This window comes from Siphateles boraxobius, unplaced genomic scaffold, assembly GCF_051911475.1.
Source record: "Siphateles boraxobius isolate OS27281-9 unplaced genomic scaffold, OSU_SipBor_1 55, whole genome shotgun sequence".
In the NCBI taxonomy this organism is placed as follows: Eukaryota; Metazoa; Chordata; class Actinopteri; order Cypriniformes; family Leuciscidae; genus Siphateles; species Siphateles boraxobius.
This window is the reverse complement of record NW_027509181.1, coordinates 3926400-3942155: the sequence shown is the minus strand read 5'-3', so window position 1 is coordinate 3942155 and position 15756 is coordinate 3926400. Positions and strand designations below refer to the sequence as shown.

General features: G+C 37.9%; 1 protein-coding gene across 1 annotated transcript; it reads left to right on the top strand.

Moving 5' to 3' along the window:
- Positions 1-2328: 2328 nt before the first annotated feature.
- Positions 2329-14837, top strand: irf9 (interferon regulatory factor 9). Its single transcript, XM_077205900.1, has 10 exons — positions 2329-2678; positions 3695-3751; positions 4348-4470; positions 5699-5876; positions 8168-8307; positions 8512-8581; positions 8672-8734; positions 8854-9258; positions 13734-13846; positions 14235-14837. Exons 2-10 carry the CDS (start codon positions 3695-3697, stop codon positions 14355-14357), a joined length of 1272 nt encoding a protein of 423 aa, XP_077062015.1. The 5' UTR covers positions 2329-2678; the 3' UTR covers positions 14358-14837.
- The last annotated feature ends 919 nt before the right edge of the window (positions 14838-15756 follow it).

The following is a 15756-nucleotide window of genomic DNA, read 5'->3' as shown; positions in this document are numbered from 1 at the left end:
GCCTTGCAGAAAGCAGTGATTGTCAGCCTAAGAAAGGCGACTTGTCCGACTGTAACTACTGGTGTGGCATCACTCTACTCTCAGTGCCTGGGAAGGTCCTTTGCTCCATCCTGCTCCGAAGGTTGAGGCAAGCAGTGGACGAATTGCGTGAAGAGCAAGCAGGTTTCCGGAGTGGTCGATCTTGCATGGAGCAAATCTTTGTTCTCCGAACAATCATCGAACAAAGCATTGAGTTCCAGCAACTTCTTCCAGTCAATTTCATCGACTTTGTGAAGGCTTTTGATAGCGTCCACCGTGAAACTCTTTGGCGGATTGCCTGCTCTTAAGGCATTCCCGAACACTACGTGAAGCTCTTCCGCAGCTAGTATCAGAATTCCAGCTGTTGCATCCGAACAGACGATGGAGTTAAAGAATCGTTCAATATCGAAACCGGAGTCCGACAGGGATGTATTCTATCTCCATTCCTGTATCTGTCTATGATCAATTTCATTATGCGGCGAGCTGTGGACCAGGCGGACTTTGGATTATCTTGGACGGACATGCGTCGCCATGCAGACCTCGACTTCGCCGAACGCAGAAAATTCTCAGTGATATGACCGGAAGTCTGTAAGAAGAGGCCTCGAGAGTTGGATTACGAATTAACACCTCAAAGACCAAGATTATACGCATTGGGAATGCATGTTCAAACATACCAGTCTGTATTGGGTACTACAAATGAAAAAAAATGTGGCCAGCGATGGGGATGCAGAACGCGATGTGGTCTCTCGAATCGGAATTTGTTAATGCATTTGGCCTAACTGTCTAATGATGTGTAGTTTTAATTTTGCCAGCTATTTTTGTTAACTTAGTCTTAGTCCTCTGTTAAATATCCTTTACATTTTTTATCATATTTAGTCAACCTATCAGGTTTTTTTTAGTCAAGTTTTAGTTGTCTTGTATTTGTCCCTCACTTGTTTAATTTTCAAAAGACATTATTTCTTCTGTTTGAGCTTTCCTGTCGCTTAAACAGTGGAACATGGCACTAGTAATGTCAAGGTTGTTCAATTTCCAAGGAATGCATGAACTTACAAAACATATACTTTTGTTACAATGTAAGTCTTTTTGGATAAAAACATCTGATCAATAAATAAATTTAAAACTAGGATACGGAATTGAAATTGGTGAAATTAGCCATTAACAGATCACCTTACCTGCTCCCATAGAGATGTGCTCTGTCGGTCAGGTGGGAGTTGATGCCAACCTAGATTGTTCAATGGGGAAATAATATCGTCACATTTCAAAAGTGAGTCTGCACTGGAGCAGGAAGCCATTGCCCTCTTTTGGAGCACTCAAATAAACGACTGAAGGATGCCTGGAGCAGCTCAAAGTGGGATTCTGGAGTTCTGGGGAATTAAAGATAGTGGATGGAGAGGAGGGTGACGAAGGAGAAAAGGAAGAAGACAAGCTACAGAGATCAGTAGTGACTCTGCAGGTATCTGAATGTGGAGCAGCAAGCTTGTTGGCTGCTGATGCAACAGCAACTAATCAGCTGCGCTATCTAGATAACAATGTGACCACTAACAAATAGACCTATAGGACCTATCAGCCTGCGCCATCTACAGTTTCATGACAAAACTTTGTATTCACTTCAACTACATTTCTTAGATTTTTTGAAAAATGGCACATTTCCCCCAGCCAAATAGTTTACCAAACTTAAATGCATCATTTTAATATTATTTAGAACAAAGAGAATGAGAACAAAGAGTCTGCCAAAAATATTTTTCCTCTATTATTACGTTACAACATTTTTTGACTCCCCGTGAAAAAAAACAGCTTAAAAATCATGTTAAATTATGTTTTTTGATTTTATGTTTTTTGAAACAGAAAAAGTTTTCTGTGGTGGGTAGGATTTATGGTGGTTATGGTTAGGTAATAGAATATACAGTTTGTACAGTATAACAATAAAAATGATGTCTATGTAAAGTCCCCATAAAAAAGGGAAACAAACGTGTGTGTACGTGTGTATTTAAAAAAAAAGTGTATCAATAAATACAAAATTATTTCAGTAGCCTATACCTCACATTCATTGTAATTTGTTTTATCATTTGTTCTACTACATCTTTCATAATAGGCCTACACCACATTTGGTATGACGAAATGTCTACATTGTATCATTTTTGCCTTCTGAGCTTGAATGAGATATCCGTACTATCACGTGGTTTCTGGGAAGAGAAGCGTTTCTTTTGAAACGAATTAAACTGGAAGAAGGGAAATTGGCTTATTGAATGCTCCAAGTTCAGTCACGTGTTACCTAGGATTTTTCTAATCGCTGGTGAAGTCGGCCCAATCACAATGAGGAAAGGGAATTTTTCTAATTACTTCACAGTAGATGTTAGCAATGTTTTTATGTGATAACTTGGCCTTCGGCATACAGATTTACATATTTCACGAATGAATTGTTAATTCAAAAATATTCCAGATCTTCCAAAGAAACTCATGACATAGTCTATTACTATTTGACGAACAGTGTGATAATTCGACGCTGTGAGCCGCTGAGCGCCCCCTACAAAAGTGACTCAAACCGCTCTGGACGCTCCACTGTTTTGCTTTCATGAATTTCTAGTTCGATCATCTGCGATAGGTTGGACAGGCAGACTGTGATCTCCAGAACTGCTGATGGTATACGACCGAAACTAAAGGTAGGCTAAGCGAAACTACAAACTCATAATTTTCACAAAGTTTACACAAAAATGCCGTTTTGTCCGCGAACTTATTTATACAAAGAGATAATAGCTAAATTGATTTTGATGTGGATAGTTTAGTATACATTTTTGAAAATTATAAAATACATTGTTGTAGTCCTATCTCGTTTTTATTTTTATTTAAGCAGATAATTCGATTATAAGTTTACAAAAAGTATTGTGAATGTGTCTTAATAGAGTTAACATACCGCCGCTCATAATGTCAAGGGAGGGAACCAGCGATTTCTATCGATCGACGAAGGTGATTGCCAAATTAAATTAATTTAAGAATTGTTTAGAGTCTAGATAATTTAAGAATTGCACTCTGAGAAAAATAGATGCCAAATACAACCTTAAAATAAGAGAAGTCTCTCAGACTGTTGCACTGACAAAGAAATATGGCGTTGTTATTAAGGTCCTTAAACAGAGAAAAAAAGAGAGTCCTGACAGAAGCTCAGCCAGAGAAAAGAGGGTCAGAGATTTTGCAGAAGTAACATGCGGATCAAAAGTGTTTAGTTATGATGGTTACTGTTGACTAGATGCTTAAAATGTCAAATATTAAAACTGTAATCTACATTTGTATAGCTTGATCAGCAGTTGTTTAATTAGTTTGGCTGACCAATAAAAAAAAATATATATATTATTTATTATTATTAGAATTATTATATTCATCATTATTTGGCATTATTATATAGCTTTTACATTAAAATACACATTTGGTGTTTATCATTTTAAAAAGTAATTGATTTTGTTTATGAAAACACGTGGCATGAGTGTTTAGATGAAAGATTCATCTTCAATTTAATTTCTTTTAATTTTTATTGGAAGACAAAAAAAAAACACCTTTGGGCTGAACCCCCCCATATCTTCCATGGTACCATGTCAAATAACATGGTATTACCCACCTCTGAACTGTCAAATGTGTCTAACTTTCTTCAGACAAATCAGCATCATTCAATCAATGTGTTTTTCAGATGGCATCTGGAAGGATTCGCTCCACGCGCCGTCTGCGCTCCTGGATAGTGGAACAGGTGCGTGTGTGTGTGTGTGTGTGTGTGTGTGTCTGGTATGTTGAGTGTGTCAAAGGATCTGAGTTAATAAAATCTTTGATAGTTTAGATTTGATAGTTTTTCATTGAAATAATGCTTCTTTTGTACATCTTATGCTGTTAAATTAAAGTGTATTGTATTATTTTAGTGTCATCTGTGTTACCACGATGGTGTTTTGTATTTGTGTGTGACACATGCACCTTATATTTAGTATTTATATCAGTTTGTGGAAAAGCTACATGTGATTCATTTTGTCTCTTTACCACTTTTATTTTTAATGTGGATGTCAGTATGTTATCCAGGTAAAAATTAATTGATTTAAGTAGTTTGGTAATAAATTAGTTATAATGTATTTTAGTAATTTTAGTTAATGAAATATATATTTTTAAATTTAACTCCAATCTGTAAAATCTAAAAATGTTGCTAGCTACCTATTTTTCTGGCATTTTTATTTATTTTTTATGTGCAGGCAGAGTATCTAGCTGCCTAATATTACCTAAGGGTCTCATGTCAAAAATATTAATAATTATGATTAATAATAATAACTGTTTCTCTCTTGTATGTGCTTTGGGATATAGGTGAACAGTGGGAAGTATCACGGCCTAGTGTGGGACAACACTGATAAAACCATGTTTCGTATCCCATGGAAACATGCAGGAAAACAAGATTTCCGAAGTGAGGAAGATGCAGCTATTTTCAAGGTGGAAATATCTATATCTTTCTCTTTCTGTCTATGTGTGTGTGTGTGTGTGTGTGTGTTTTCTATCCATGTGGGACTCATGTCACAATGAGGAAACAAGTTTATAAATTATACAGAATGAGTTTTGAAAATGTAAAAATGCAGAAAGTTTTAGGTTTAGGCCGAGTTAGTGTAAGGGGATATAATATACAGTTTTTACAGTATAAAAAAACATTACATGGAGAGTCCCCACAAAGATAGTGAACCAGACGTGTGTGTTTACATTATAGGCTATATAGCCTATTGGCCTATGTAAGAGGTTAGATGTAGGAAGAAGGAGGCGGGAACCAGCAAACATTCAACAAACTTTAATTCTCAAATAAACACAAAAACACAACATAAATCCAGGGCTGGCATCTCTCGATCTCCACTGTCTCCGCTCCTCCTTTTATGCTTCTCCTCCTCCGTGAGAGATACGACCGATGCGTCGCGCAGGTGGCGCACATCAGTAGCCTAAACACGCCACCGGCCTCGCGCCGTCCTCCCACGGCCCTCGACCTCGTCCTGCTCGCCACTTTATATATATATATATATGCCAGGGAACGTTGAAGGAAGGGTAGTGAAGAGAAGGGATGGGTCCAGATAAGGGGGCGGTGTCCGGCGGTCGCACGCGCTTCTCTCTCTCCTCGAGGGTCGAGGCGCGAAGGGTCGGCGGCTTCGGCATCGAGGTTTGCCCTCTCGAGGCCCCGACAACAGAGGGGAATAGCGGCCCGGCATCCTAGCCCATCAGCGGCGTTACACATGTTCTCCGTTCGGACCTCAGGTCCGGCGGCTCGCAGCTCCGGCAGCGCGGGAAACCCTCCGCGCACCCTTCGTGGACTCACGAAGAGGCTCGCTCAGCATTTAACAGTGGCACCTTGCGAAGGGCGGCGAATTAAGGGACGGCTAATTACGAGGGAGAGTCACCCGTGTGTGTGTGTGTGTGTGTGTGTGTGTGTGTGTGTGTGTGTGAGAGAGTGAGAGTTATTGGCTGGCTATGGATCTTTTCACTGTTGATAACTTTTGTTCTGCTAGTAGGCCTACATCAAATTGTTTGTTTCCACTTTTTGAATTACATGTTGATGATAATTAGTTTGCACATTATTTATTATAATTAATCTGAAAGATAGTTTGAGCAGTAATTCACTGATTAAGAAATATATAAAAAAATGTTTTTTTTGAAATATTAATTTGAACTTTTCCAATTGAAGGCTTGGGCGGAGTTTAAAGGGAAGCTTTTGGAGAATGGAAATGACCCTGCATCCTGGAAAACTCGCCTTCGCTGTGCCCTCAACAAAAGTCCAGAGTTTAGTGAGGTCACTGAAAGATCACAGCTGGACATCTCAGAACCCTACAAAGTGTACCGCCTCGTACCACTAGAAGAACAAGGTAACAAATGGATGTGGAAACATTTGTTTGTAACATAGCAGGGTTGCCAACTCTCACACATTTTACACCTTCAGTCTCTTTCTCTCATGCCACCACCCATATACATTTCAACACAAAATAAATAATCCCTAAATTTGCAAAAATCCATAGCATTTTCCCACCATAATGAGGCTTTATTGGTCTAAACCAGGGATGTCCAGTCCTGGGCCACTATCCAGCAGAGTTTAGCTCTAGTCCTAATTAAATGCACCTGAACCAGCTTATCAAGGTCTTTAGGACATCTAGAAACTTCCAGACAGGTGTGTTGGAGCCAGAGTATGTGAGCGTATTTTTCTGATTATTCACCCGATCCAGCCCGGTCTCATGAAAGAGCGTATCTATAGCACAAATTTTATTTCTCATACCATTTATACGGCAAAAGTTTTGCATGCATATGATACGCACTTTATGGCGTGTAATACGCACGCACTCCACAGCCCTATCCTACCCAAGGGGTTTAAAATTTGTGCTATAGATACGCACTTTCATGAGATCTCGCAGCCACTCATGTCCATTGGCGTCATCATAAACATGACATTTTTTTCTGATTTGAGTGATCCATCTGTATCATGCTAGCTAAATGTGTTTAACGTGTGAATCCTTACTAAAAATGCAGTTCTATAATGTTGGAATGAATTGTACTCGTGATGGAGCGGTAGTTTTTTTTTTCAAATCCGCTCACATACTCTGGTTGGAGCTAAACTCTGCAGGAAAGTGACCCATCAGGAGCAGGATTGGACACCCCTGGTCTAACAGATGTTCTTGATTGGACTGGTCTAAGGGGCTATTAACACGACACCGTTTTCAACTACAAACGTTCATTCACACAACCACAGCGTTTTGGGTGCCTGAAAACCCAAACTTTTGAGTTTGTGCGAATCCGCGAAAACAACATGGGTATAATTAGTTTATAGTCAGTTTATAGGCCGACGCATTCTATCCTAGACGCTATACGCAGTCTATCAGTCTATAGTTTCATCGCCATCTAATGGCCTGGCAGCAGAATACAGCGGATTCTTGTGAATGGGGATCGTTTTGACAATGGTGTCGTCTGTACGTGGAAAACTCGAAGGAAAAACTTCTCCGTTTTAAGCTTATCGTTGTCGTGTAAACATACTTTATAGCAGCAAGATTCTACCAATAAAATTTCACAAGGTGACTTTTAAAGAGCTTGCTATCTAGACTAATGAATGGAGGACATGGAGAATCACCAGCGATTCAATTCCTCCCCATCGACAGGTCCCCAGGTTCCGCCTAGCCCTTCAGTCAAGGCTTCAGTGTTTGTGTCCTCCGACTCCTCCTGGTCTATGTCCATCCCCCGTATTTTCACGATTGTGGACTATTATTCTGTTCTGTTAGTCCCTGTTTTGCATACTCTGTTTAGTTCCGGTTTCATTGGTTACTTTATCTCGTTTGTTTCTATAGTTGTGTATAATAAGGTAGGCATAATAGGGATCCTCTGTTTATTAAATTTGAGAGATTACCAGTTTGGTCGAATGCCATCGATTTTTAAAAATAGGAGGAAAAATCCTTCCTACCACAGGCAGTAAAATTCTCAAATGAAAGGTAGTGTTGGTGTTTACTGAGCGGGTCTCAGTGATTCTTTTTGTTTTGTTTTATGTATATTGTTGGTTCTTTGTGTACACATGTTGAAACACAGGCAACAAACATTTCCCTATGGGGATAATAAAGTAATCAAATCAAATAAAAAAGTTATCACCTGTCTGTCGTTATGTTCAACTTGTATTTAAACTCCCTGTTTTGTTCAGTCCCGTTTCAGTTTATATAGTTTGCATTTTCTAGATTCTAGATATCTCCCTAGTGTTTGTTATTCTAAATAAAGACTTTGTTGGTGAACTCTATCGTCGTGCATGCTGCATACCACCCTTACCATATGTATATATGTATGGCTATATTCAATCACTTTTTTTGCACTACTTGGAATGATTAGTAATTTATTCTGCATCCTGGTGGTTGGATGTTAACTGCATTTCATTGGCTTGTATTTGTAATGTGCACAATGACAATAAATGGAAGTGAATTGAATCGAATGTTCTGTAAAAATACAAAATATAATTTTTTTATTGTTTGTTTATTTTTTTTAAATAACTTTCTTAAAAATCAAACATTGACTATAAAAGTTTTGCACATTCCTACAACCTACATGAACAGCAAAAATCTACAATAACTCCATTGAGTATGTAAAGGAGTTACTTTTTGTAATTATTTACTTCATTTTCCTCTCATCATAGGAGGGGTGAAAGTAAAAAAAGAGAATGGACAGAAAGCAGTGAGAAGCATCAGGAGGAGACACAGCGAATCTGAGAATGATCAGGAGATCGAATGCAAAAAGATCAAAAAGGAGGTTGTTGGGTTCCAGCCCATCAACATGGTAAAAACATAACTAATCATTGAAGAGCTACACTGTTCAAACTTTAATTAAGATGCTATTTGCAACATGCATGCTAGAGAACGCCTGCCTTACAAAAGCAAAACAAACAGTCGAAAACATGCACTGAGACACATTTTACATTCCACTTAGCAGAGTATGAGTCTACAATTAATCGAGCACTATTTCCACTTCTGATCTTAACAGAGTGCACAGGAAACTGTCCCACATACAGGAAGTGAGATCGGAATGCAGACCATCTTCTTAAAGAGTGACAGTAATTATCTGAGTTTTCAACTTGGTTAATGATGATGTTAATAATGTACAGTGCATGACTGAACTTATTGTTATTCAACACTTTCTTGAGGTGCTGAAGATATCCAGTTAAACTTTACAATTGAAACAGTGCCTTTGTCTGAAGAAAAGAGAGGTAACTAAAAATAAAATTTAATTCATTATTATTGAGTAGAACCAATCTGATCTCACAATTGTTTCATGTTTAACCAAACTATCAGCAGATGGTTTCTAAAAACACTTTTGTTCTTTCAGTGCTGAACACTTTCCACATAACCGTGCACTACGTCGGTCAGGAGGTTCTGCGGCGAGAAGTAAGAGGTAATGATGTTCGGATTGCTTACCTGCCTCCGTCACCTGTCCCTCCGTCTCCACCGTCTCTGAGCGGCCCTGGCTTCCATCGAATCCCTCTCCCAGACCCCCCATTAGACATGGATGCAGACCCCAGCCTTGCCCCGCGTTTGAATGATCTTAAGAAATTACTGCCCTTCATGGAGCGGGGAGTAGTGCTGACCTTGACAGGAGGAGGCATCTATGCCAAGCGTTTCTGTCAGGGACGGGTGTTCTGGAGAGGACCCCACAACACCACCACAGGACCCTGTAAAATGGAGAGAGCACAAGACTTAACCCAGCTGTTCAACATGGATACATTCAGACAGGGTAAGTGTTTCACAAGCAAATATTTTGCACTGGAAAACCCAGAATAAAACTTACTTGAGTGGTCAACTCAAATTTCTATGTTCCGGTAACACTTACAATAAGGTTCATTAGTTAACATCAGTGAACTAATACTGAACTGCACGTTTACAGCATTTATTAATCTTTGTTAATGTTAATTTCAACATTTACTAATACTTTTATAAAAATCTTGTTAGCATTAGTTAATGCACTGTGAACTAACATGAACTAACAATGAGCAGCTGTATTTTTAACGTTAACCAAGATGAACAAATACAGTAATAAATGGATTGCTCATGGTTAGTTAATGTTAGTTTATACATTAACTAATGTTAACTAATAAAGCTTATTGTAAAGTGTTACCTGTGTTCCTTATACTGTAGCCTACTTCTTTGGCTTAAACTACAAAATACAAAAGATCTGGAACATACACACAACCACACACACGCATACATTAATTGTATTTTTTGTTTTTATTTGTATATATTACTGTATAATAAGATATTCCTGTTGTCGCTGCCTAGCTTTGTAGTGGTAACAATCCATGTGAAGCTAATGAAGAAATTACGTGGCCTTACATTGCTCCCTTCGCCAAGTGTTTTCCAAACGGCTTCATTATGACACACAAGTGCCCTGCTCCATCTAAAGTCCCCACTTCAGTGGTTCTGCACTTCGGATTGAGTAGGGCCTAGGGATTATCTCGGCAAAGGAGAAGTGGTCACTAACACAGATTTAGACAAATCTGTGAACAATATTTGAGAGAAATAGGCCTTTTGTGTACATAGAAAAAGTCATAGATCTTTGAGTTCAGCTCATGAAAAATGGGGGCAAAAAACAAACAAAAGTGTTGCGTTTATAATTTAGTTCAGTGTATATGGTTTGAAATCCTATTCAAATCTAATTTCCAGAAATCCTTCTTAGTCTGACTGCTCTGATCGGAATTTGCGTAGTTTTTCTGCTTTTGTTACTTTCTCACGCCATGAAAAACATAAACACGTCAGACGTTGTAGTAGAAAACATGCTGAGAGTTGTTGCAGAAACAAGGTTGTGTTGTTTCGTGGTGTAGGTTGATTGCAAAATTACACTATACTGCTAGTCTGCTTCGTCTAGACCAGTGAGACTGTATCACCGTTATTTATATAGCGCCTTATACAATACAGATTGTTTCAAAGAAGCTGTACTGTGATAACAGGAAAATAGTGATCAGTGATACAAACAGATTTAAATTCTGCTGTAAAGCAGAGGGTTGGGGATTTGTTGACTGGGGGGGGGGGGGGGGGTTCATGCGCTTCATGAGGCACAGACGCACATTTGCACACACACGCAAGGTCTCTCGCTCTCTCCCTCTCTGTCTTGCGCGCGATACACGGTTTTGAGCTCGCAAGCTCTAGATTCCGGGAGATTTGAACTAATTTGCGGGCATCAGGGAGCCGCTATCAATATGCGGGAGACTCCCGGAACTTCCGGGAGACTTGGGATGTCTGGAATAATACTGTTGAAAATTAAGTGTCCCCAACTAAATGCCAAAGGCCACAGTGGCAAGGAACCAAAACCTTGGAAGAAAAAAAAAAGGGGTGCGCCGATCCGATACTCAGTATCAGTATTGCTCCGATACTACCAATATTTGCCGGATCGGGTATCGACCAGATGAGATCATCCAAATCCGATTCCGATATTGTAGCCTACGTATGTTATTGTTATACAACCCAAAAGGCACAAAAACATTATAGAGCACTAAAAAGTTTTCGTGTACTATAGGTTTTCTGAAGCCATTACATATACTTTAATGTGAGGTACAGATTCAAGTCGTTAAACTCAAGTTCAGAGCTGCCAACTTTTGAGTTTAGCTTGGGGGGGTGGTAGGGTTGCGCTGTCTGCACACGCAAGGTCTCTCGCTCGCTTACCTCTCTGCCGTCCGCGCGCGCGGTTTGTAGCACAATATCTGTCACTTTTTTTTAAATTATTATTTTAGTATTGGATTGGATCGGTACTCCAATACTGAGTCCCAGGTATCGGAATCGGTATCGGAGGCAAAAAAGGCGGATCGTGCCTCCCCTGAAAAAAAAACTTGGAAGAAACCAGGCTCAGTCGGGGGTCCAGTTCTCTTCTTGCCACACGTGTGATTATGATTCCAGGATGCATCACAAGTGAGATTGTGGGCTGTTCATTTAAATATATTTCTTCCAGCTCCTTTGAATATCTGGATACATCACAATGGCATTTGGTGGGAGAAGTTGAAGGTGGCTATGGTCTGTTAGGTCTAGAGGGAACTTTCATATAACTCTCACTAATGTTTTTTAAATGTTATGTAAATGTTTGGACAAAACGTTCTTAAAATAATGTTTATGGAACGTTCTTTTAACGTTATCAATAGTTAATATACGTTATTCCAATGTTAAGAGAAAATGTTCTTAGTACAACGTTCATGGAATAACTTTACAATAATTTGTACTTGATGAATGCTCTCATAATGTTGAGAGAAAACATTGTGAGAACAATGTTCATAGAATGTTTTTACAATGTTATTTTTAATTAAATGTTCTCATAACATCAAGAGAAAACATTCTTAAAACAACATTCTTGGAACGTCTTTATGATGCTATTAATATTTGCTGAATGTTTTTGGAATGTTTGCATAAAATCTTGTGTTTAAAATGGCCTTATAGGCGCTTTTAGCAGATTCCCAGCTAATAGGGAACGTCCTCAGAACTTTGGCTAGCATTCCGGCAAGGTTCTCTCAAAGTTATGAACAAACTTTCTTCCAGTAACATTAAAAGAACGTTCATTCATAGTTATCTGGTCTTTAAAAAATTTCTCAAAACGTTAGCACAAAAACTCAAAAAAATGTATTTATACATCGTTCATGGAATGTATTTTTGTAATGTTTTAGTTGGACGTTCATCTAACATGTTTTAAATGTTACTATCATTAAAGAGAATCGAAGAGAAGAGAACATAAAGTCACAAGACACATGCATAAGGAACAAACAATGCATGCAAGTTATGCAAATAAAATATACAGGCAAGCAGGTATAATAAACTGACTTTAATTAAACCAAATGCATGACACTAAGCAATCAGAACTTTGAACTTTAGTTGTGGGGTTAACTTTGCTTTCCATTTATTACTTAAAGCACACTTTAAGTACTCTGATACCGCAGCGAAAAGTTCAAACATGTATGAACATTAAAGTATATGTAATGGCATGTATGAACAGTCAGTAAAAATAAAAACACAAATACACTAATTGCAAGCATAGATAAATACAATATAACAAAGTATGAGACATGTAAGCGTCGTCCACTTGTCCACATCCAGTCGACAAAAACGCATCTTAATACCAGGTGGAAACAGGGCCTCTAACGTACACATAAACCAAGAAAAACTTTCTTATACATTACAAAAAACAGACGTTTTGAACATTTTCATGACTTAATGGCAAAACATTCTGAAAACATGTTTTTGTTAGCTGGATATGGCCTTTGCTGAGGATCTGCACGGATCTGGCTGACTATGGGCTCCGGCTAGTAATAAACAGTAACTGAATTTAAATAATATAATAATATTCTGGGCTCTGTTATTAACCTTTAATATTATAGTAATGTGCAAGTAAGGGCTCCCTTATATATAGTTTACAGCATAAGCTGAAATATTTTATTTATCCTTAAGATGTTAAGTTTTGTGCAGATGTAAATTAGCCTAAGGCTAACTCTGGTGTAATGCATCAAATGTTTACATTTATGTTATTAATTGCACATGGTCCCTTTTAAATAAACAAACAAACAACAACAACAAACAACAACAAGAAACCTTTAATTATAATTGAAATCATTTAAAGACAGAGACACAATTTGTTCATTAAACCACTGTTTAATATATAAAACAAATAAGTAATTTTATGTTTAGTTTTCTCCCCCCCCTGCTGTACCGAATCCATACCGAACCGTGACTTCAAAACCGAGGTACGTACCGAACCAACAGTTTTGTGTACCGTTACACCCCTACCGGCTACATATGTTGTAATACAACAACTGTATTCCCAACGCCTCCATGTTGCTGTTGTTGTTTTTACGGCGTGTAGGCATTCCAACACAACGGCATTGCTATAGAAAACAATGCAGATATTTTGGAGAATGAAAGAGACACGCAAATCAGACCTGAACAGTTGCTATACATAGTGTGGATATTCAGTCATTTAGATCATATTACAATTGGATAAAGAAATATTTGGCAGTGTTAACGTAGCCTAAGTCCCCCAGTGAGCAAGTCAAAGGCAACTGTGGCAAGGAATAAAAAAAAAGGTTGGTTTTAGATACAGGAGAAAAAACGATGGGTCAGTTCTCCTTCGGCTATATAGTGTAAACATACTGTAAACATTAGCTAGCTATGTTTCTTTCATGTTCTGATTCCCTCTATACAGTAATACCAATTTTTGACGATTTTCTTTCCTATTCTCAGAGTTGGATGCTTTCCGCAATGGAGGAAAAGAACCTCAAAGTGAGATCATTCTGTGTTTCGGAGAAGAATTGTATGATGGAGACAACATCTCTGATAAACACATCATCATTAAGGTAAAGACCTTATGTGAACGAATGATGGATGTATATAGATCAGATGCTACATTTGTGCTGTAAGTGAATGCTTTAGCACCAACCTGGAATACAAACGTTATTGAAAGTGTTAGTTCAGCAAAGTCATTTTTGAATAATCAAACCAAATCATAGTGTGACTACACCATCTCATTCACATTTGTGCATTACAAAACCTTATTTGAGACTTAGATCTTGCATGTTAAAACCATTTGTGTTGCAGCATGTTTGAATGTTTTGAATGAATTGCAAATAAACAAGAAGGCGGTTTTTGAGAGATGTACAGCAAAAAACAAACAAAAACAAAAAACACTTTACATTAGAGTCGTTGGTTTGGGACCACTATTCATTTTCATTTTTCTCTCTCCAGATCTCTCTCCCATGGGTTGAGTTGCAGATAGAAGAGGTCAAGACCCTAAGAGACCCTATTGCAATTCTCAAATGTTTGGCCAGCCAGTCTCCTACAGGGGAAGTGACCCTGAACCTTTGTTGAAGTATCAGAGTAACAAACCTATAAGATATCACTCGCAGCATTCTAAACAGTAAGGATCAAAATGAAGAGGAAAATGGCTTGAGACAACTGGTAGAAATACATTACTGTATGTAGTTAGCGGAAATGCTGCAATTATTAGTTGCTTAAATATATAGCCAGATAGCAGTTAAATATTTATAAGTAATACTCAGACACGTCTTTAGTCAATAGCTGAATACCTTGGTCCAAAGCGGGCCAACTGGGGCTCGAGGAGGGGTCATGAACAAAGGCGGACTTTACCAGAGTCAGGAGATGGTCAAAACTGCTGATCATTTCCCATGTTGCCATACCAGGCTACCTGCTAACTTCAACATTTAAGACATTTTAAATACTTTTCAGCTAAAGTTTGTGAGTGTTTGAAAGAACTTCCAATAACGCTAATGTATCATTGAAATTTGTCACTTTACATTAATCAATGGCAATAAATGTTGTTGTCACTTGTCTTGTCCTCTGCTGTCTCAGTCCTAATGGCATAAACTGAGAGCTTCAGTGTTCTTGGATTCCATCGACAAAAATACAAGTGTGAGGCTACTTGTTTTAGCTTATACCAACTTTAGTCATCAATATCTATACAAAAACAATTAACCATGCAAGTAAGTATCAAGGGTGTCATGCATCTTTTTTAGTGATCTAGTTAAACACTAAAGGTGCTGGAACCCTCTTCTACTTATTTTTCTTCATCATCATCATTCCCTAAAAGTGTGTGGGCGTTATAACAAGGCAATTTATGTTCTGGAAATCTTGAGAATTGTTTTCTTTTTTCCCCTGAATCCTTGAGTCAAAGACCTACTATATGTATATCCCTGTTTTAATATCTGGCTACATTTTTTTCTCCCTTTTGATAAAAAAAAAAAAAAAAAAAAAAAAACTTCTCCTACTCATTCTAGGCCATTGGTCTGATCTTTACCAAATTTCATAAACAGCAGCTATAGGGACAGAGATGGCAATTTTGACTCCACAAATGTACATGATAGAATCCTTACTTTAAGCAATAACAACTTATTTATATTTTCTTATTATATTTCTTTATATTTGTCTTTCAAAATGTAAAATGTACATTTGTCAAATCTTTACCAAACTTTGCACACATCAGCTCTACACATTGCTGGCAAAAAGTTATCGAAATAATTTTGATACACTTAATCGCTTAGTAGATACTATCAGATATACTCAGCCATTTCAACTGACAGTCGCTGTAATACTAATGTCTGCTTTTCTATCAGTTTGAATAACAAATAAATGCACAGAACCAGTTCATTTGTAGAACTGACAATATAATTAGTTTAAAAAGAACTCTGAAACACTTATAGATCATTAAATATTAATTTTAACTTTCATGTAGCCCAGTAATATTAAAAAA

Bases quoted from the DNA above. Each gene is read 5' to 3' on its own strand.
- irf9 (XM_077205900.1), top strand. From the start codon at position 3,695: ATGGCATCTGGAAGGATTCGCTCCACGCGCCGTCTGCGCTCCTGGATA. The intron at 8,308-8,511 runs GTAAAAACATAA...TGATCTTAACAG, and splicing joins GGTTCCAGCCCATCAACATG to AGTGCACAGGAAACTGTCCC. The intron at 13,847-14,234 runs GTAAAGACCTTA...TTCTCTCTCCAG, and splicing joins ATAAACACATCATCATTAAG to ATCTCTCTCCCATGGGTTGA.